This window comes from Vombatus ursinus, unplaced genomic scaffold, assembly GCF_900497805.2.
Source record: "Vombatus ursinus unplaced genomic scaffold, bare-nosed wombat genome assembly UNPS02009835.1, whole genome shotgun sequence".
In the NCBI taxonomy this organism is placed as follows: domain Eukaryota; kingdom Metazoa; phylum Chordata; class Mammalia; order Diprotodontia; family Vombatidae; genus Vombatus; species Vombatus ursinus.
Genome location: NW_020949613.1, coordinates 17,767,824 through 17,790,563, shown reverse-complemented (window position 1 = coordinate 17,790,563; position 22,740 = coordinate 17,767,824). Strand labels below are relative to the sequence as shown.

General features: G+C 34.9%; 1 protein-coding gene across 1 annotated transcript in view; it reads left to right on the top strand.

The window, feature by feature from the left end:
• LMBRD1 (LMBR1 domain containing 1) overlaps nucleotides 1-22,740 on the top strand; it is a 188,310-nt gene that overhangs the window by 136,691 nt on the left and 28,879 nt on the right. Inside the window, exons 10-13 of the mRNA XM_027852980.1 lie at nucleotides 1,826-1,890; nucleotides 2,261-2,363; nucleotides 11,378-11,482; nucleotides 12,925-13,074. Coding sequence (XP_027708781.1) covers nucleotides 1,826-1,890; nucleotides 2,261-2,363; nucleotides 11,378-11,482; nucleotides 12,925-13,074 — 423 coding nt within the window. The remainder of the gene's footprint in view (nucleotides 1-1,825; nucleotides 1,891-2,260; nucleotides 2,364-11,377; nucleotides 11,483-12,924; nucleotides 13,075-22,740) is intronic.

Below are 22,740 nucleotides of genomic sequence, written 5' to 3'. Positions count from 1 at the left end.
ACATTCTTTTGATTTCATCTCCTTCCACTACCTTTAGCCACCAGGTTTTTGTTTTTATTCCCATCTACCCCCCCCCCCCCACAATGAGGCATTTGTGTATACTTAGGATAGTCTGAGGCAATTACATAGTGCTGTTCATTCTAATTTGTAACTACATTTCCATTCCAGAGGAGATAAATAGGGAATGAAGCTACCAATGTTTCATAAAATTCATAAATACCCTACCTTTTACTGAAGCTTTGTAGCTTCCTTGTCTTTTGACTGTCTTATATCCCCTTCTCATCTCCTCACCAGTCTAGTCACTAAGACCTATGTGTTTTTCCTCCAAAATATTTCTGCCATTTAATGTTCCAGAGGCAGCGAGATGGCGTAGACAATATAATATAGCACAGGGCCTGAAGTCAGGAAGACCTGAGTTCAAATCCAGCTTGAGATACTTACCATGTGACCTGAGCCAGGCACTTGGCCTCTGTTTGCCTCTCTTTCTTCCTAGGGTTATTGTGAGGATCAAGTGAAAGAATATTTGCAAAGCACTTAGGACAATGCCTGGCACATAGTTGGTGCTTAATAAATAATGCTTGTTTTACCTTCTTTAGTTTCAATTCTGCAGGTATTTATAAAGGACCTACTGTATGCTGTGGGAATTCAGTTAAAAGGGAAACTGTTTCTCCTTCCATTCCTAGAGGTGCTTTTAACTATTTCAGTAGCTTTCTTTTTCCTCTCTAGTTCATCTGACACTGTGATCGTTTTACTCTTCTTAAAACACAGTTCTAATCATGTCACTTATTTGCAAAAGTACAATACCTTCAACAGCTCTCCATTATATACTGTTTAAAGTGTAAGCTCCTTCACTTAGTTTCAAGTATCTTTATAACAGAACTCCCATCAGCCTTTCTAGCCTTATCCCCTTCCCTTCCGTTTGTCATCTATAGCCAAATTGGATGACAGAGCATTCTCCTCATATACTCTTGTATTTTCCTGTCCCTGGACTTCTCTTTATTGAGTGTCATCTCAGCACTCTGTCTTCAGAGTCCAGCTCAAATGTTTTCTCTTCTTGGAATCCTGCCCTGATACTAGTAGTTGGGAAATACTTTCCCTATTTTAAACTACTAAGATTTTTAAGTTCCCTACAGCTAAGTTCTTTATTACATATGAAGTTAGTTTGAGTTTGGGCCTAAGCTCATTTTACCCCGTGCATGCCAGTGATTTCTTTTCTTGTCTGGCCTTCCTAGCTCCTCACTGCTCTTTAGGCCCTCCTTCTTCAATTTAAATCCCTGCTTCTCATGGTACCCCAGTGGCCATTCATTCCAGAGTCTATAATGGTGGGAATGAATAGTGGTACAATACTTCTCTCCTGCTTCTCTCTTACTTTTTACTCAGAGTTCTTAATTCTGTCCTTCATTTTTGAATCCTTCTCCAACTAAAACTAAAGTTTTCAGTAACGTCATGAGAACTCTTTCATGAGTTTTTATATGTAGTTTAATGGGATAATCTCAGGTGTAAGTTGCAAAGGATGAATTATCTCATCTAGCAAGAAATCTTTGTTCCTTTTGTTTACTTACTGATAAAATTTGCTGCAGAAGTTGTGTGAATACCTTTTATCCTGTATAAGTGTTCTCACTCAAATAGTTTTTCAAGTTATTAAAACTTAGGTGACAACTGGAGTTATATCCTCAATAAAAATCTACCTTGGATTGATTTTTATTAAAACATTGGCACACTAATAGCTCATGATCAATAAGATTGAGCATAATGTGTTTGTGCTTTTAATATAAACTTTTAGAGCATCTTGAGCTACATTTTAGTAATATATTTTTGTTTTTAGATCATATGGGGAATATTTTTCATCCTTGTGGCACTGCTGTTCACAGTTTCTCTCTTTCTGTCAAGGTAAGTACATTTCAGTGTAGTTTTCCTAAATCATTTACACAAATCATGTAATATACTTTTTCCTTGCTGAAATCCATTAGTGTAGTCTATTCATCTTGAGTTATCTACTTTATTTGAAATGTTTTACAGTGTTAACTCTCATAAAGAATGGCTAACTGTGTTCCTGTAAAGGGCAGTATTTCTTTATCCTATCTCAATTGAATCAACTGAATATAGTTCTGTAAAATATTTAAATGAAGTTCAATTTTCTGTACATGTATTTCTACCACCAGTTTGTATTCTGTGTTTAGGTTATGGTCATTTCTCTGTTTTTTCAAATATGCAATGTTCCGTGTAAAAATTCAAGCCTTAGTTTTTTTTTTAACTTTAGCCTGGACAAAGCTCTTCATTCAGCTGGCATTGATTCTGGATTCATAATTTTTGGAACCAACTTGACTAATCCACTGAATATGCTTTTACCTATACTACAGACGGTGAGTAGTAAATAATGATAACAATAATAATAAATTTATAGTGTTAGATGCTTCGAAACTCAACCCTACCTAAAATTTTGTTTTTAGAATAGAATAGAAATTTAATCTCTTAATTGCTTCATATAGAATATTATCTTGATAATCAGGGAAAGTGGCAGGTAGCAGAGGATATAATACTTTTAAAGTAATTTTGTTCATTGTTGACAGAAAATTTTAAAACTTCATTAACCCTTCACTTAACTTCCATCACTGGGGAAAAAATCATTTCCTACAAAGTTTTTCAAATAACTTAAATGTTCTCCCTCTGTTTTGGATTTAAAATTTTATTATGAAAATCTTTCTTAAATGGATCTTAGTCTCAAATTATAGTGATCATAATTCAAAATTTTCTTAATGAGTGGAGCCTATATGTATATTAGTTGAACTATACCTGAATGTGGTAATTTCTTAGGACCTAGGCCTATTTTGATTTGTATAATTGTTTAGCCCTACATTGAATGATTCATGGCTGCTAGATTTTTTTAGTTTTCATATACTTTTTTTTAGGTTTTTGGTCTTTTTTTCTTCATGGTCAGCTATTCTTTTTTCTAAAAGAATATTTTAAAATTATATTTTATTTTTTCAGTCATTAAAAATCTACATTTTTCCTCCCTAACTCTCTCACAATTGAGGATGAAAGAAAAACAAAACTCTTATTGCAAATGTGTCATCAAGCAGAACAAATTTCCACATTGGTTATATCAAAAAAAAAAATAATGTCTTATTTTGTACTCTTGAGTCCTTCATCTCTCTGACAGGAGATGTGGGTGAGCATATTTCATCTTTAGTCCTATGGATCGGTGATTGATCTTTATATCTATCAAAGTTCATAATTCTTTTTAAAGTTGTTTGTCTTTACCATATTGTTGTTATTATTATATAAATTATTCTCCAGGTTCTGTTTACTTGACTCTGCGTCAGTTCATGTAAATCTTTCCAGGTTTCTCTAAAACCATCCCCTTCATTATTTCTTAGAGCACAATAGAATTCTAGTCACATTTATGTACTATAACTCGTTTAGTCTCTCCCAATTGATAATAACCCCCTAGATTCCCATTCTTTGCCAGTTCAAAAAGAGCTATTATAAATATTTGAGTACATCTTTAGTTTCTTCTGCTTAGAAATCATCTCTCCCTCAGTCTGTTGTCTCTCTGATTCCTCCTCCTTCCTCCTTGTTTTCCTCTTATATCTTTGTTGATGAAAATAATTTCTGTAATCAGCTGTGTTTATATATTCTTCCCCCTTTTGACCAGGTCAGATGAGAATAAGGTTTAAGTGTCAGCAGTCCCCTTCCCAAACCTGTATAGATGTCTACTTACACACCCTGATTATGTGAAGTAATATTCCCTAAACTTCTTTTCCCTTGATCCCACCCAATGTATTCCTCCACTCCTCTTTTTTGCTTATTCTCTTAAGATTATCAAGACATAATAGAACTACCTCCAGGTTTTCTCTAATTAATTAAGCACCCTGTGAGCCCTGATGATGATGGGACTCAGAGGGAATGATCTCTCCATACTAAAATTAAGCAATTTGTCCTTGTTTATTAGTGCTTTATAATTGTTCATTTGTATTTACATTTTTTTAAAATGATCCTCCTAATTCCTGTATTTGAACTTAAGAGTTTCTATACAGTTCTGGTCTTTTTATCAGAATTGCTTGAAAGTCCTTTATTTCATTAAAGGTCCGGTTTATTTTTCTCTTGTCTGTATATTTTCCTTTTTGTTTTTTTTTTAAATTTATTTATTTTTAGTTTTCAGCATTCACTTCCATAAGATTTTGAGTTTTAAATTTTCTCCCTCTCCCATTTCTTCCCCCCCTCACCGAGATGGCATATAATCAGATATAGGCTCTACATGTACATTCATGTTAAGCATATTTTCCCATTACTCATGATATAAAGAACAATTAGAACTAATGGAAGGCATCACGAGAATGAAGCAATAAAACAAAACAACAGAGGAAAAGGAGAGCAAATAGTATACATCCATCTGCATTCATACTCCATTTTTCTTTCTCTGGGTATAGATAACAATTTCCAAAAAAGATTCCATGAATCTTTTGGAGTTATCTTAGATTCTTGTGTTGCTGTGAAAAGCTAAGTCTATCAAAGTCAGTCATCCCATAATGTGGCTGTTACTGCGTACAGTGTTTACCTGGTTCTGCTCATTTCATTCTGCATCAGTTCATGTAAGTCTTTCCAAGTTTTTTTTTTTTTTAATTCTACCTGCTCATCATTTTTTATAGCGCAGTAGTATTCCATTACATTCATATACCACAATTTATTCAGCCATTCCCTACTTGGTGGGCATCCCCTCAATTTCCAATTCTTTGCCACCACAAAAAGAGCTACTATAAATACTTTTGTACATGTGGGTCCTTTTCCTGTTTTTATGATCTCTTTGGGATACAGACCTAGAAGGGATATTGCTGGGTCAAAGGGTATGCACAATTTTATAATCCTTTGGGTATAGCCCCAAATTGCTCTCCAAAATGGTTGGATCAGTTCACAACGCCAATTTTGTTCCAATTATCCCACATCTTCTCCAACATTTATCATTGTCCTGTTTTGTCATGTTAGCCAATCTGATAGGTATGATGTGGTACCTCAGGGTCATTTCGATTTGCATTTCTGTAATCAATAGTGATTTAGAACATTTTTTCATGTGACTGTTGATAACTTTAGTTTCTTCCTCAGAGAACAGCCTGTTCATATCCTTTGACCATTTATCAATTATGGATTGCCTATTTGTCTTTTACTTAGTTTTACTGGGTCAGTTATTCTTGGCTATAATCTTATATATTTTGTCTTTTTAAATATTTTATTCTAAACTCTTCATTTCTTTATAATGGATGCTGCTAATTGTGTGTGAATACTGACTATGAGTCCTCAATATTTGAATTCTTTCTTTCTGGCAGCTTGTTGCAGTGTTTTTCCTTTGACCTAGAAATTGAATATTGGCTATGCTGTTCCTAGGAGTTTTAATTTTGGAGTTTCTTTCAGGATATATCTGGTAGATTCTTTCTTTTCACTTTATCTCCTGGTTCCAAGAAATCTGGGCAATTTTCTTTCATAGTTTCTTAAGATATGATAGCTAGACTGTTTTTTTGTTATGATATTCAGATAGTCCAATGATTTTTAATTTTTCCCCCATCAACCTATTTTTAAAGTCACTTGTTTTTGCTGTGACATACCTTATGTTTTCTTCTGTTTTTTTTTCCAGTATTTTGAATTTGCTTTAATGTTTCTTGTCATCTCATGAAATCATGGAGCTTCTATTTTATCCATTCTAATTTTCAGCAAGTTTGCTTGAACAAGGTTTTGTACCTTTTGAGCTAAGTTGTTAATTATCTTTCCATATTTCTCATTTCTTTTCCTATGTTTTTCCTCTAGCACTCTCATTTCATTTATTAAAAAATAAGTTAATTTCTTCATCTCTTCCAGGAATGCTGTTTTTCTTTGAGTCTTTGCTTGTAGTTATTTGAGGTCATTCTCTTCTAGATTTGTGTCTTGAGCATCCATATCACCATAAGAGCTTTATATGGTGGGATTCTTTTTTCTTTTGCTCATTTTTCCAAACTGCTTCTTTGATTTCAGACTTAATGTTAGAGCCAGATTCTGTATACTTCTAGAGGGAAGATCTGTGCTGAAACTGCTTTGTTGCCTTGGGGTACTGAGTATTGTGTGGTTCTAGGATCTCAGTGGCAGTTCCAGCTGGGAACCTTGCAAGCTTTTGGTGCTCCCAGTATGGTCTGACACAGGACAAAAATGGCAATGCTATCCCCTGGTCTGAGCTCTATGAGTTCCTGATCTGAGTTTGGATCTGATCAATAGTAAACTACTGCTTGATTCAGCTAGAACTGCATTCAGCTAGAACTGCAAGTTTCCCCTTGGTCCTGATTATTCCTGTGCAGGTTAGGCCTGGCTTGGCTCTTCCTTTGCAGGCTTCGGAATAGAACAGGAGCTAGAATGGAGATCCTCCGGCTCTACCCCTGAGATCTGAGCCACATCACTGCTGCATGCCTCTAAACTTGATTCTCTCTGGGCCTGTAACTGCATAAGTGCTTTCCTTAGTCCACCATAGAGCTTTAACCTGCAACTGGGTAGAGGATAAACAAAACTGCCATTTGCTACTTTGAATGAAGTGTTCCATTATGTTCTGAGGGTGTTCCAATTTGAGTGTAGGATCTCATCTTGCCTCATTTCACAGCCTATCCTGGGGTGCTGTAATGCTTGTTTGTGGCCTACTTCTGACCAGATCCTCTCCCTTGTGTCCATTGATCTCTGGCTGTCTCTCTTTTCTGACTTTACCTGGCCAATGACTCACTATGACTTTTTCTTAAATTTCCCCCTGAGGTCCTTGTGGCTGTGTTTGAAATTTTTGTCCCTATGATATCCTCTTTGGGATGGTCTTATTCAGGGTACAGGGAATGCAATAGTCCAGAAAGAGTCTGTGGTACCTACCATACTAGGAATTAAAGGATAGAAACAGGCATATAGAAAATATAGTAAGAAATGAGATCATCAGAGTAGGTCCTCTGAATTTGGCCCTCAGAATCAGTCTAGAGCTACTAATTCACTGCAGTCTTCTAGCAGTAAATAATATAAGTATTTTCTATGTTTTAATGTAGACGTTGATTCTGGGTTTATTTCAATTCAGCTTTTAAATGAGCAGTCTTGAACAGCACTTCTTAAAATGTGGGTCACAACCTCATGTGGGGTCATGTAACTAAATGTGGGGGTTGTGAAAAATTTGGCAACAGTGAAAGGTTTCTGAATGCGCAATGACCAAAAAATAATCCAAAATCAAATGCATAATGAATCCAAGGTGTTTCTGGTGATGCTTGCCCATGTTGCATTGCACAACTTCACTGTAGCCTTGGTTCTGAACATACAGCATGCACACTTTGCACTGCTCATGCTGTCATACCACGCAATGCCAATGAACGCTGCCAGAAACGCCTTGACTCAGATTCAAGACTATTGTATGTTATGAATTGCAGTGTTTTTACTGTACATACAAAATCATTAAATGAATTTGGGCTTGGGATTAGGACAGAATTTCCAACAATTTCAGAAATGGCCTAAACATACTTCTTGTACTAAATGTTTATGTCAAGCTACATTCTCAGTATTGGTGTTTATAAAATCAAAATATTGATCAATTTTGAAAAACATTGAAGATGCTCTACGTCCTGCAGTATCGAATATTCCACCAAGATTTAATTCTTTATGTAAAAATAAGCAGGTCCAAATTTACTTTTGTCTTTGATAAATGGCAAAATTATATGTATACCAAAGAATTATTTTAAAATAAATTTATTTTTAATTTATTATCAGTTAAAAAATTTCCCCCTGGGAATTTGGTGTTAGATATATTTAAAGAAGGTTTTTGTTTGTTTGTTGTGGGGGAGGAGGAGGGAAGCTCAGCTATATTATTCCCTACTGCTCAGCTATCTTCCTCCATTTACCTATTATTTCTTGCTATTGCCCTTGCCCCTTCTTCTAACAACTTTCCTACACATTCTGTTTTGTGTTGTCCACTTTTAGCTAGTCAACAAGATTTTTATTAATCTATTACTATGTGTCAGAAATTGTACTTAATGCTGGGAATACGTAGAAAAGAAGTGTCTGTACTCAAGGAGCATACATTCTAATGAAGGAGATAACATGTAAACCTAGATATATACAAGATATATGTAGAATAAGTGGGGCACTAAGCAGCATAGAGGACTGGGAAGAACCTCCTGTAAAAGATGGGATTTGAACTGAATCTTGAAGGAAGGGAAGGTAAACTGAAGGAAAGTATTCTAGGCATGGACATAGCTAGGGCAGAGGTACAGTGTTAGGTGTTGGAGTAACTGTGCATGCCTGGAAAGGTAGGAAGGGTCAGATTGTAAAGAGCTATAAATGCCTCCCCCTCAAAAAAAAATGTTTTATTTTTGATTCTGAAGATAATAGGGAGTCACTGGAATTTGTTAAGTTGGGAGGATGGCATGGGCAGGTTGGTTATTTTGGGAAAATCCCTTTTTTTTTTTTTTTTTTTTTTTTTTTTTTTTTTTTTTTTTTTTTTTTTTTTTTTGGTGAGGCAGTTGAGGTTAAATGACTTGCCCAAAGTCACACAGCTAGAGTGTTGTGTGTCTGAAGCCGGATTTGTACTCAGGTCCTCCAGACTCCAGGGCTGTTGCTCTATCTACTACGCCACCTAGCTGCTCTGGAAAATCACTTTTTTAGAAAAATCACAGCTGACCAGAAGATGAATTGAAATATGAGGTAATTAAAGCAGAGAGACCAATTAGAAGGCTATCTCAATAGTCTACTCAGAAGTAATGAGGACCTACACCAGAGCAGTGGCTGTATGAGTATAGAGAAGGGGGTTTATATGAGAGATATTTTGAAGGTAGAAATAAGTTTGGCAGCTTGTTGGATGAGGGCAGCTAGGTGGCACAATCGCCACAGTGAGTAAAGTGCTGGGTCTGAGTCAGGAAGACCTAAGTTCAAATCCAGCCTCAGACATGTACTTGCTGTGTAACCCTGGGCAAGTCACTTAAACCTGTTTGCCTTGATCTGTAAAATGAGCTGGAGAAGGAAATGGCAAACCACTGTAGTATCTTTTTCCAAGAAAACCACAAATGGGATCACGAATAGTCAGACATGAGTGAAACAACTGAACAACAAATTTGTTGGTTATGTTGGGTAAGTGTTGAGGTTGGAGACCTGGATGACTGGGATGATAGAGAAATACTCAGTAATAATAGATAGGAAAGCTTGGAAAAGGAGTTTGGAAAGAAAGATAATGAATTCAATTTGAGGCAAGTTAAAGTTTGTTTTACCTGTTGGACTTTTAGTTTGAGGTGCATGAAAGGCATTTGGTGAAGGACTAGATTTGAGGATCACTTCCATAGAGATGATTATTGAACCTGTGGGAGCTAATGTGATTATAAATCATAGGTGGTATAGAGGGAGAACAAAAGAAGGCCCTAGGGAAACCCTACAGTTATTTGAGTGACATAAAGAACCATCAAAAGAGATTAAGAAGGAGCAGATAAATAGGAGGAAAACCAGGAAAGAACAGTGTCACAAAAACCTAGAAAGGAGATTATGTAAGATGAAGTGATAAGCATTGTCAGATGCTATCTAGGTATAGAAAGTTGAGGTTTGAGAAAAGGACATTGGAGGGCAGTTAAGAGCACTGGTAACAGAGTTTTGGTTGAATTATGAAGTCAGAAGGTTGTACAGGGCTTAGAAAAAAGTGAAAAGAGAAGTGGAGACATTTGTGTATGGACTGTTTTCTTGAGTTTAGCAGTGAAGGCAGAGGAGAGATGTAGTACAATAGTCAGGTTGGTGAGATCAAGTTAGAATATTTTTTAAAGGATGGTGATGATTTGTTTATATAGAACAAGAAAGGATCCAGTAAAGATTGAAGATAATAGGGTGGGAATGATAATGAGGGCAGTTTTTTTGTAAAAGAAAGAAGGATGTGAGATAGATAGAAATCAGGTTGGCCTGGACAAGGGAAAGATCGACTTTTCAAGAGTGAAAGAAGGAATAACTGGGGGAGATGCCTGAGTGTTGTGATATGAGTAGAAAAAAGGGAGCTCTTGACAAATGCCTTCAATTTTTTCAATAAAATATAAAACAATATCCTCTACTGGGAAGATGAGGAAAAAGATGTGCTCTAAGAGCCTTGAACAGAGATGAGGTTTGAAACAGCCAAATTATTAAAACAGACTATTTAATTTGTACAAATGAAAGTAAAGGTGACTTAAATGAATGAAAGTCTTAGGCACTCACAGTATTAAAATGCCTAAGTTTTCATAATGTAATATATATGGACTTTATGGCCTCTATTTTGACTGCTTAGAAAAAACTTTTTTTTTTTTTTTGCATCTGGTTGTTAGCTGTGTTGTAAATGTGTCAATGTTAATAAATCAATGACCTCTGTGTAGGTAAGATATTACTGTAATTAAGCATTAGTAAATTTTGCCCCAATTTTTAACTTTTTAATTCTTTCAAATGGGAATAACAAATAACTTCATGGTTACTAATTGAAATTATTATGAAGTATGAATACATAGATGCATTCTAAGAGCTTAGATCAAATTGAATCACTAAGCTAAACATTTGAAAATTCAGTTACTCATCAAATGAAATCTTGTTTATAAAATGCAAATTTCATAAGCATAATTTGCTTAAGTGTCAACATATCAAGACATTACTACTTCTTAATAAGTCATAATCACCTCTGTTTTTCCTTACAAATTAATAACTTGTTAATGTGGCTGTCATTTTCTGAATGGAAGCATACCGTTTTTTTGAAGATATTTTCTGTGGAAACTAAATAGCCATTAGCAGTTTTAGAAACCAATGTTACCCAGTTGACAGTGTTGCTAAGAAAGACTTTGAGAATTGTAACATTGCTTAACACTCCAAAGCACATGCACCAATTGGTATTGTTCACATTATAACATTTTAGCTAAGAAATAACTATTTGTAATTTAATAAGGGGTTCATTTGCTTTGTATGCTACTATAATTTTTTTTAATTTGAAAGCAACTTCTATTTTGACTAATTTCTTAAAGAGTTTGTTATTTTTAAATTAATTATAATTATATATCTGTATCTATTTCCCTGCATTATTTTTTAAACATATAGGTAGCTCACCGAAGTCCTAAGAGAATTATGCCTTTTCTTTGACATTGATTTTGAATGAGACCTTTTCTGCCACTTACTAAAGTACTTATGAATATTAATTTATGCCAAAGCATTGCTTAAAATAGGTTCTTATTAATTAGGCAATCTATTTTTCCCTCCTTCTTATTTGGTCATAGTAACCTTAGAATTTGTTGGAATTTGATATTTTGAACTCTTGCCTGTATTAAGATAAACTATCTTGAACTATCTTGGGCAGATTTTTACGTTGTACCACTCTCACAGTTTATTTCTGTATTAAATTTGAATTTTTCTGTTTCAGGTTTTCCCACTTGATTATCTTCTTATAACAACTATAATTATGTACTTTATTTTCACTTCGATGGCTGGGATTCGGAATATTGGCATATGGTTCTTTTGGATCAGAGTGAGTAATAAAAATATATACTACTGAAAATCACTTTAGTTTTTTTTTTCTATATATGCACCATCTAATATCAAGCTATGCTATTTGTTTTGTGAAGTTAAAGGGAACAGTTTCACCAAAGTTATCAAAAAAGGATTATTAATTTTTCATTAGGCATTTAGATTTATAGAATTTATATTCTACAAGTTGTAATTCTCTGAAACATTGGCTTGAGAGCATTCAGTATACACTGAAGTTTAAAGGATGGCATTTGATCTAAGAGCTTTGAGACTAAGCCATACAATACACAAATGCATTTTTGTGTGTAGCTAGAGAAAGGAAGTTATTTAATTTTATTATGTTAAATATCCACCCAAATTAAATGTAATATTTAAGGTAAACCCGTGAAGATGTTTGAACCTTGGGAGTTCACTCAATAAAAATCCACCTCCTTGATGCCATTTTACATGTACAGACATAAAAATAGGTATGGAAAGCTTAAAAAAATCAAACAATAATATAATGAGGTTGGATTTGATGTCAAAGTTAATGGACCATATTTTAACGTTTCTAGTGACTTGAAAGAAATCAATTGATTCCCTTATGTTTCACTTGTTCTTAATATTGGTTTACCTGTATTTGGAAAGAATGTAAAAATACCCATTTCAGAGGTTGTCACAAACCAATTTTCATAGCAGTTTACCTTAACGTTTCATAAATGTGTTTCATGGATATGGTAGTGTCACTCAGTTGACTTCATGTGACTTCATATTATAACTTAAATATAAACTGAAATATTTAAAATTTTAATATTGAAATGATCCTAATGATTTCAGATAAAACTAGAGGTAATTCTTATGGATTTAATACTGTATCAACTCATTATCTTCATATAAACAAGGATGCTCCAGATCAGGGGGTTCTTAACATTTTTTTGTGCCTTGTATCCCTTTGGTAGTCTGGTAAAATCTATAGCTCTCTTCTCAGAATAATGTCTTTAAATACATATAACAAGTACATCGACTTATAAAGGAAACCAGTTATATTGCAATAGGTATCAACATTTAAAAAAAAAAGAAAAAAAGACTAGTCAATACCAGATTATTAACTCCTACTCTTCAAGTTAATACAAAAATATTGACTATGTTAAGTAATATTATAGTATCTAGATTGTTGCTTTTTAAAATTGATCCTTTATAGGCCCTTTTTGACTTAGCAGCTTTTTTTACAGTAACTGTTTCCTATAAACAAATAAGCTAGATTCAACCTAAAATCCCTATGTAGAAAGAGCTGTTTTTTTTTTTTCCATCACATTTTAACCACTAGCAATGATTAGGAGCTTTTAGACTTTATTTTGGAAAAGATTGATTATAAAAAGCATTTCCATTAACAGAGAATTTGAGCTTAACTTTTTACTTAAACAGTATTGCTGATGTGTTAATGGTCCATTTTTTTTTTCCTAGTTGTACAGGATCAGAAGAGGTAGAACCAGACCCCAAGCACTCTTATTTCTCTGCATGATACTTCTGCTGATTGTCCTTCACACTAGCTATATGATTTACAGTCTTGCCCCTCAGTATGTTATGTACGGAAGCCAAAAATACTTAATAGAGGTGAGTACTATATACTAAGATATTTTCATCTGTATTTTGCTTGACTATAGAATCTTAGAGTGGAACAGACCATAGAGGCCATCTAATCCACATGATAACCCTTTATGTATTTTTAGAACATTATCATGACCTTCCTATTTAAGTCCTCTTTTTCTCTTTTTCACCTAAATATTTCCAATTTCTTCAACTGATCTTTCTATGGCATAACTCTTTGTCCCTTTTGCTATCTTGGCTATCCCCAGTTCTTACTTGTAATCTTTCTACAATATGATAATACCCAGAGCTAGAAACAGTACCACATATTATCTGACCAAGGCATGGTACAGTGGAGCTATGATATTACTTTCTCTGGACACTGTACCTCTATTAATGCAACCTAAAGCATTAGCATTTTTGTCTCCTATGTAAGTTGAGTCCTGCTCACGTTGAGTCAAGTTTATAGTCCACCAAAATCCATATATCTTCATCATATGAATTTGCAGCCTAATTAAGTCTCTCACATTCTGTATTTGGGTAACTGATGTTTTAATCCATGTTTCAGACCTTATTTTTATCCTCTTAATTTTCCTCGTTTTAATTACATCACCTTACTATTCCAACCTTTGAAGATTTTTTAACCTGATTTACAAGTTAATGTTAATTATACTGAGAAAGTAGATGTAGTTTAAATGATATATGACTTGAAATTATCAGTTTCATCAGATTCCTTCTTATTTTTAATTTATATCACTATATTTATATTATTCATATTTAGTGTAAAATTCTCATTAGAATATGTACTAAATTTCATTAAAAAGCTTTCTTAAATGAATCCTATGGTACTGAGCTGTTGCATTTTAGCTCAGAGCTTTATTAAAACTCCCAATATTCCCTCTCAACTGAATGACTATGTGACTAATAATATGAATTCCCAAAAGGAAATAATTTAGAAGAATGTTATGTCAGTTCCCATAGGTCCTGACCCAGAGGGAGCTCCTTTATTAATTCTGCTATTTCAGTTACATTTATTTTCTAGGAGCATGGAAGAAGACTCTCTTCTAGTTCTGTTCTAACTAATGTGGAGAGAGAAGACAACTCAACATCCTATGTCTCCTTTTTTCTAATCTTTTCTCTCTTCCAACCTATGTTATGTACTATTTGCAAAATAATCTTTCTAAAATAACATCATGTTTTTTCCTCACTCATAAAACTCCATTGGATGTCTTTTGCTACAGAACAAAGGTTAACCTTTTGACATAAGCCCTTAAAACCTTCACTAATCTGGCCTTTTTCTGTCACATTAGTATCTTTGTCTCCACAAATATATATTTTTATACTTGAAAATCATTTGATTATTTTCTTTTATGAGATATTTTTGCCTTTTTCTTCTGACTATTCAAATCTCTCACATTTATTATTCCTACTTCACAAAGCCTTCTGGAATCACAGTATCCTCCATTGGTGACTATCTTTTAATTGAATGTGTCAAACATGAATATATGCCTACTATGTATGAGATACTATGCTCAGTGTTAGAGATCAAAGTATAGTACTCATTGTGGCATATCTTCATGTGTTGCCATGCACTGTATTGTATAGGTGTTTCATGTTTGTTTTGCCTTGTTTTCCAATTAGATTATAAGTTGCTGGAAGAGAGGGAGTATTTATTATTCTTTTACTACCTCTTTTCACACCCTTACTTGTTGCATGAAGAAACTATGCCATTATTTAGCAGTGTTGTATGTATATATGCTATACCTGTGTGCTAAACACACAATGATTGATGCCCATGCTGTGATATTCTTTGGCCCCTGTTTAATTTGACTAAAGACTAGAGTTTGTGAGCAGTTTGGCTATTCTCTCAAATAGTTGTCCTCTGAAGTCTGTAACACAAACGTGCAATATTTAAGCATCTTGTAACATTCGTTTTATATGATGCCCTCTCCAGTCCATCTACACATGGCTGCCAAAGTAACTTTGCAAAAACGTAAGTTTGACCGTCACTCCCATGCCTCAAAGTACTTTCAGTGGCTTCCTCTTACCACAAAGATAAAATGGAAACTCTTCAGTTGGGCATTAAAAACCCTTCAAAACCTGGCACTCACCTACCTTTTTAGACTTAGTCCACTTTACCCTGCTCTACACGTTCATGCATTCTACATTCCAAAAAAACTGGGCCATCATTGTTTTCTGAAGACAATTCTTTGTACTTGAACTCTGCACATTTGCATAGAATTTCACTCAGGCTGGAAGTACACTTCCTTTTCACCTTCACTTTTCAGATTCTATAGCTTCCTTCCTTCAAGGCTAAGCTTATGAGCCACCTCCAGAGGGAAACCTTTCCTAAATCCTGTAAGTGTTAGACCCCCAGCTTTACTTAAATGATTAAGTATAAACTTATCTATTTATACTTTATATCTGCCTCCCCAACCCCACAAGCAAAAGGTAAATGCGAATACCAACCATCTTTCATTTTGTTTTTTGTACCTTCAGATCCTGGTATATACACAGTGCTTTGAATGTAGAAGGGAATTAATAAATTTTTTGCATTAGTAGAGACTTGAAGCCCATAGTCCAGTATGGGATGCTTTTGCAGTGGTCTTGTCAGGGGATGGTGAGGATCTGAATTCAGGTAATTGGTTATGGGAATACAGAAATGGGGATGGATATGAGAGATGTTGAACCAGTGGAACTGATGAGACTTGGTAACTGAAGGGATATGGAAAGTGAAGGAGAAGAAAGAATCAAAGATGACACCATGGTTACCAGCCTAGGTCTGAAATCATGAATAGTACCTTTAACAGAAAAGAGAGAGTTAGGGAAAGGGGTACATTTGGGAGTGTAAGATATTAAATTTTCTTTCAAAAATAATGAGTTTTCGGATGCTTGTGAGACGTCTGCTTAGAAATATCTAGCAGACAATTAGTGGTATAGTACCTTAAACCAGAAGAAAGATTAGGGTTGGTTATGCAGATCTAGAAGCTCCTTGAGGGTGGGGATGATTTTATTTTTGTCTTGGTATCCCCAGCATCTACCACATGATGGGAACTTTATAAGTGCTAAGAGATTGATTTTCTTTCTTTTTTAAATAATTTATTATTTTTGGTTTTCAATATTCACTTCCATAAGATTTTGAGTTTTAATTCTCTCCCTCCCTCTGCTCCCTCTTCCCCAAGAAGGTGTGTAATCTGATATAGGCTCTACTTATACATTCATGTTAAGCATATTTTCACATTAGTCATGATGTATAGAGGAATTAGAACTAATGGGAGGAACCACAAAGAAGAAGAAATAAAGCAAAACAACAAAAGAAAAGGAGAGCAAATAGCATGCTTCCCTCTGCATTCATACTCCATGGTTCTTTTTCTGGATGTGGATAGCATTTTCCATCATGAGTCTTTTGGAGTTTTCTTAGATCCTTGCACTGCTGAGAAGAGCTAAGTTTATCAAAGCCAGTCATCGCACAGTGTGACTGTTACTGTGTACAGTGTTCTTCTGGTTCTGTTCATTTCACTCAGCATCAGTTCATATAAGTCTTTCCAGGTTTTTCCGAAACTATCCTGCTTGTCATTTCTTATAGCACAATAGTATTCCATTACAATCATATACCATAACTTATTCAGCCATTCTACAATTGATGGGCATCCCCTCAATTTCCAGTTCTTTCCCACCACAATAAGAGCTGCTATAAGTATTTTTGTACATGTGGGTCCTTTTCCCGTTCTTATGACCTCTTTGGGATACAGACCTAGAAGTGGTATTGCTGGGTCAAAGGATATGTACAATTTTGTAGCCCTTTGGGCATAGTTCCAAATTGCTCTCCAGAATGGCTTGGTCGGTTCACAACTCCACCAACAATACATTAGTGTTCCGATTTTCCCACATCTTCTCCAACATTTATCATTTTCCTGTTTTGTCATGTTAGCCAATCTGATAGGTGTGATGTGGTACCTCAGAGTCATTTTGATTTGCACTTCTCTAATCAATAGTGATTTAGAGCATTTTTTCATATAACGATAGATAGCTTTAATTTCTTTCTCTGAAAAGTATCTATTCATATCCTTTGACCATTTATCAATTGGGGAATGATTTATATTCTTTTTGACTCAGTTCTCTATATATTTTAGAAATGAGGTCTTAATCAGAGACACTGGCTGTAAAAATTGTTTCCCAGCTTTCTGCTTCCTTTCTTGTCTTGGTTGTATTGGCTTTGTTTGTGCAAGAACTTTTCAATTTAATGTAATCAAAGTCATCCATTTTGCATTTCATAATGTTCTCTATCTCTTGTTTGGTCATAAATTTTTCCCTTCTCCATAGATCTGATCGGGAAACTATTCCTTGCTCTCCTAGTTTCCTTTTAGTATCAGTCTTTATATCTAAATCATGTACCTATTTTGACTTTATCTTGGTAAAGGGTATAAGATGTTGGTCTATGCCTAGTTTCTGCCATACTCTTTTCCAGTTTTCCCAGCAGTTTTTGTCAAAGAGTAAGTTCTTATCCCAGAAGCTGGGGTCTTTGGGTTTATCAAATAATAGATTACTGTAGTCATTGACTGTTGTGTCTTGCATACCTAACTTATTCCACTCATCCACCACTCTTATTTCTTAGCCAGTACCAAGTAGTTTTGATGATTGCTGCTTTATAATACAGTTTAAGATCTGGTATAACTAGGCCACCTTGTCTTGCATTTCTTTTCGTTTGTTCCATTGATATTCTGGACTTTTTGTTCTTCCAGATGAATTTTGTTATTGTTTTTTCTAGCTCTATGAAATAATTTTTGGTAGTTTGATTGTTATATAGTAATATATTGAAATGCTGATGATTTATGTGGGCTTATTTTATATCCTGCAACTTTGCTAAATTTGTTTATTATTTCAAGTAATTTTTTACTTGATTCTCTAGGATTCTCTAAGCATACTATTATATCATCTGCAAAGAGTGATAGTTTTGTTTCTTCTTTGCCTATTCTAATTCCTTCATTTTCTTTTTCTTTTCTTATTGCTAATGCTAACATTTCTAGTACAATATTGAATAACAGTGGTGGCAGTGGACATCTTTGTTTCACCCCTGATTTTATTGGAAATGCTTCCTGACGGTTTTAGATAGATGCCACCTATCAGTTTAAGGAAGACTCCATTTATTCCTGTGCTCTATAGTGTTTTTAATAGGAATGGGTATTGTATAGATTGATTTTCATAGAAACTGTAGATGAACCCATGGGAGCAGATTACTGAGAAATGGATGGGAGAGTAAAGGCAGACCAAAGACCGACTCTTGACAGGAAGTAATGATGATCCAGTAAAAGAGACTGAGAATGCACAATCAATTTAAAGAAGAATCAAGAGAAAGTAGTGTCACAGATTTGGGGAGGAGAGAATGTCCAGCTGAGGGGAGCTCAGCTGTGTCGGGTGCTGCAGAGAAGTCAAGAAGATGAAGACTGAGAATGATCCATCAGATTTAGCAGTTAAAGAGAAGTTTTAAGCTAAATGGTAAGGTTAGAAATAGTTCTTCAGGGGTTTAAGAAAAAAGTAGACATTTTTGTAGGAATTTGGCTGTCAAAGGGAAGAATAGCTCTAGAGCATGGCAAGGTCAAGTAGAAGTTTTCTAAGGTTGAGGGCAACTCAGGAATGTTTTTAAGCAGTAGGGAAAGAGTTGTATATTAAGAGATACTGAAGCTAAAAAAGAGAACATGTGATTGGGGGAATAAGCTACCAGAGAAGATAGGGGGTGATGGAATCAAAGTCTGCCTCTTTGTCAGAGACAGGATCTAAGAAGGAGAAATAAAGGATAATTTTTGAGGTTTTGAAATACAAACTAGAGGGAAAGAACCTTGTGACTGGTCTCTTTTCATCCTGTATTAGGTGGCAAAGTTCTTAGCTACTAGGGTGGGGAAAGGCTGCTTGAGGCTTGAGGAGGGAGGGAAAAAAGTTTACAGTTGCTGTGGGATTCACAGTAGTTCATTAGGGAACAATAAAAAGATAGCCGTGCAGCTGTGAAGACCCAATTAAGATTGTAACTTAAATTTACACTTGACTCAGTCCGCTTGGTTTTGTGATTTCCTCCAACACCATTCAGCAGCATAGGTGAGAGGGAAGCAAAATAGGCCAGTGGTGGGGGTAACCCACGGTTTGATTTGGGAAGGAGTAAATAACATTATAGGATAAGAGAGAAAGGGGTTAGGGAATAAAGGGCAGTGTATGGTTGAACTGATGAACTGTAGTATAAAGAATTATAAAAGGAGTCCAGCATAGGACTGTTGACGTGGGCGATTGAAAGGAAATGGAATGGCTAGAAGTTAAGGTGATAATGAATAGGTTTAGGAGAGAACACAGAGAAAATGGGAGGGTAGGAGCTAAAAAATCCAGTGATAGCTCAAGATGTGTATTTTCCTCATTATTTCTATAAGCCTTCTTGTATTACTCTTACAAATCCTGATCTGATCCTTGTTGAGACTTATGCAACTCTCTCAGACTTATCTATGTAATTTGTAATCTTCATCAATGTAGGAGTACCCTTATCAATGAAGTAACAAATCTTTAATATACTGATATCATTGATTTAGGTATATACTCCTTTCCTTGAGATGGATTTCACCCCATCCATACCTTTTCATTCTGTGAAGTTATTCTTCATACTTAAATGAATCTCTGATTCATTGATGTTGATACTATTTCTAGTGATACATATTTGCTTCCCATCCATGCCTTTCTGCTATGTGACTTTTTTTCCCTGTGTCTTCCCATTAATCAACCACAATGGATCATCAAAAGTATATGACTGAAGGAAAAAGTCGGGAAGTCATTGATGGATAAGATATATATTTCAGTGGTATACATTCAAGTATCAAGAGTTCTTGAAGAAGCCTTTCCTTTTCCCTACTACTTCCCACCCCCAACCCCCACTGCACTAGCACATTTGGCAGATCCCTGATTGTGAATTTACAAGATGACAGGAGAAAGAGTTGTCCAGTACAGGCAGACATGAATGAGGGCTGTGTAGATCTGTGTTTTTGGACTGCCAACATGCCAAAGATTATAGGTGCCTCAAAGCATTGAAATGAAAGGTTTTTTGGTTGTTTCTGTTTTTTTGTTTTTTTGGGGTTTTTTTGGAAGAACTATGGAATCTGAGGCAGGAAACATGGTAGTGAGAATGTGGATAAGTAACAGAAAGAGAAACTAGTGTTATTTTTTGTGGTAGTGTGTACTACAGATAAACTCGACCAAGGCAGGAGATCCACAGCTGTCTTGGAGGCATGCTATAGAAGTGTTAGACTATTTCAACTCTCCAGTCATCTGTTATATCTCTCTGCCAAAAGCAGAGCAGCTAAATTCTTGGCTTGCCTTTGTGGTGACTTGGTCCTTTCAAAGATAGAAGTGACAAGTGGAACTGCTACTCTGTACCTACAGTGACCAAATAAAGAATAATTGGCGGCTGAACTAAAAGTGTTGAGAACTATAGAGTAGAAAAGATGTGAATGTTCTATCTTAGAATTCAAGAAAGCCAGGCACAGAGTGACATTGCTCTTGGTTTTTGGAGAATATACTTCAAAAAGATTCAGAGAAAGAATAGCTAGGATCCCATACCCTATACTCTGTCATTCTATAGAAGGGGAAGTCTACCCATGAGGAATTAGAAATTCTTAAGGGTGAGATTCTGAGGATGGAATGAAGGGAGCTTATCTCAAAAGAATGATATGGATTTTCAGGGAACTCAGCTAACTTAGATTATTATATGGAAGATGGAAGCAAGGACAGATAACATCATGAATACAAAGGAGTGTCACTATCCTATAAGGTGTCAGGAGCTGTAACACTCAGAATAAACTGAAGCTGGCTAGGAATTCTGTTGGGGGGGAAAGTATATTTAATTATACAAGAATCAAAGATAAAAAGCAATGGTCAGTATCATTGGATATTTTTTTTAATCAGTCAGAATTTGTGTACCATATGACAGGCACTTGAGATACAAGTGCAAAGAATAAAATAATCCTTACTCACAAAGAATACTAGCATTCTGACAGGGAAGACAAAAATGGCATATGTAAATACATACAGAGTAAGAAGAATAAATAGCAAGTAGGTAAAATACATGGTGTTTTGTGAGGAAATAGACTAGAAGAAATTGTTGTTTTCTTGATGATAATAATAAAGAAGAAACAAAAAAAAATTCCTTTTGTGACAATTTCTTCCCAAAACTTTTGTATTTGGTAGACAGTTTTTAAAAAATTACTCTGAGTCAGTTCAAGGTTATCAAATTCATACTCCGATCTAGAAAGGCAAATTACATAAATGAAATGATTACGATTGCGTTTATGAAAAATTAGAACTATGGCAAACATTTACAGAATATGTTTTCATGTTTCCCAATCTTAAAAATACCTGCCCTACAATTATGAAGTCAGTCAAAAAAAGTAAAGATTCGATTACTCACCATTTTACTGATCTAGAGATACAATTCTCTTTTTATAAAGACCTTGATATTTCTAAATATGAAAGATAACCCATTAGCCATAGACAAATATAATACATTTGATCTTATTCTATGTGATCAAAAATAGTAAGAAGTGATAGTTTTAAAGTCAAACAAGTGCTTGAACCTGAAAATCTTACTCAGTTTTGGCGACACATAAAGGAACTCTTTGTTGAATTTCAAACAGAATGATAGCAAATATTACTACTGTTTGTAATATATTGTTTTTGTGAAACTGGATTTCTGGCAATAGCTGTCAGGAAGACAAAATATCTACCTCAATTAGTGGTCAGGAAAAAAATTGTAAATCGCAGTTTTATCCATTATACAACTTTTTCAGAAATTTTGTGGTAAAAAACAAACCTCCCCAAGACATATGACTTCTTCAGTGCAGGGAACTCTCAGTGAGGAAGTACCCTCTATCAATGCAGTGTCTATCCAGTTTAGAGTCTTAGAGAGTTGGCTAGAACATAAAGAGATTAAGTGACTTGTTCAGGGTCACAGAGCATCATGTGTCAAAGGAGGAACTTGAACCTAGTTCTTTTTGGTTCTGTAGTGAGCTGTGTTATCTACTCTACCGTGATGTCTTTCAAGTTATAGAACATAAGGTCAGACCAAGTCTCCCTAGGATTGTTGGAGCCTGAATTCCCTCTGGGTCTCTACCACATGATTCTGGTAGCACATTATACACTAGAGACTGGGACTCCCTCAAGTCTGAATGAGCTCCTGGGACCAGTGGCTTCTGTCTAGCTGTTTGTACTTCATTGTTGTTTTATGTTATGTTATAAATATGAAGATTGTAAAGGAATAAATATCTTTGGCCTAGTTTATAAAATCTTTAAAATCTGTTTGTTATTAAAATAATAATAGATTAGTAATTAAGCTGTTACCAGTTCACTTTAAGCTAAGTTATTTATACCACAAAAAAGAAGAGAGGCATAGCAGTTTTTTGCTTGTTTTTTAAGAGTAGGAGGATATATTATTGCATGAAGTTTGGAGACCACTGATGTAAGAAGACACTTCCTAACAAGTAGAGCTATATCAAAGCAGGCTTTCTCTGGGGTACAGTGTTCCCCATCACTGAACGGTTTAAAAAAAAAAAAAAACAGCTGGTGACTAACTGCCAGGGATGATGTAAAAAAGACAGGTTAGAATAGATGGCTTACCCTGGTGTGTCCTGGAGAAAAAAATATGAATTTAAATTAAGTCTTGTTACT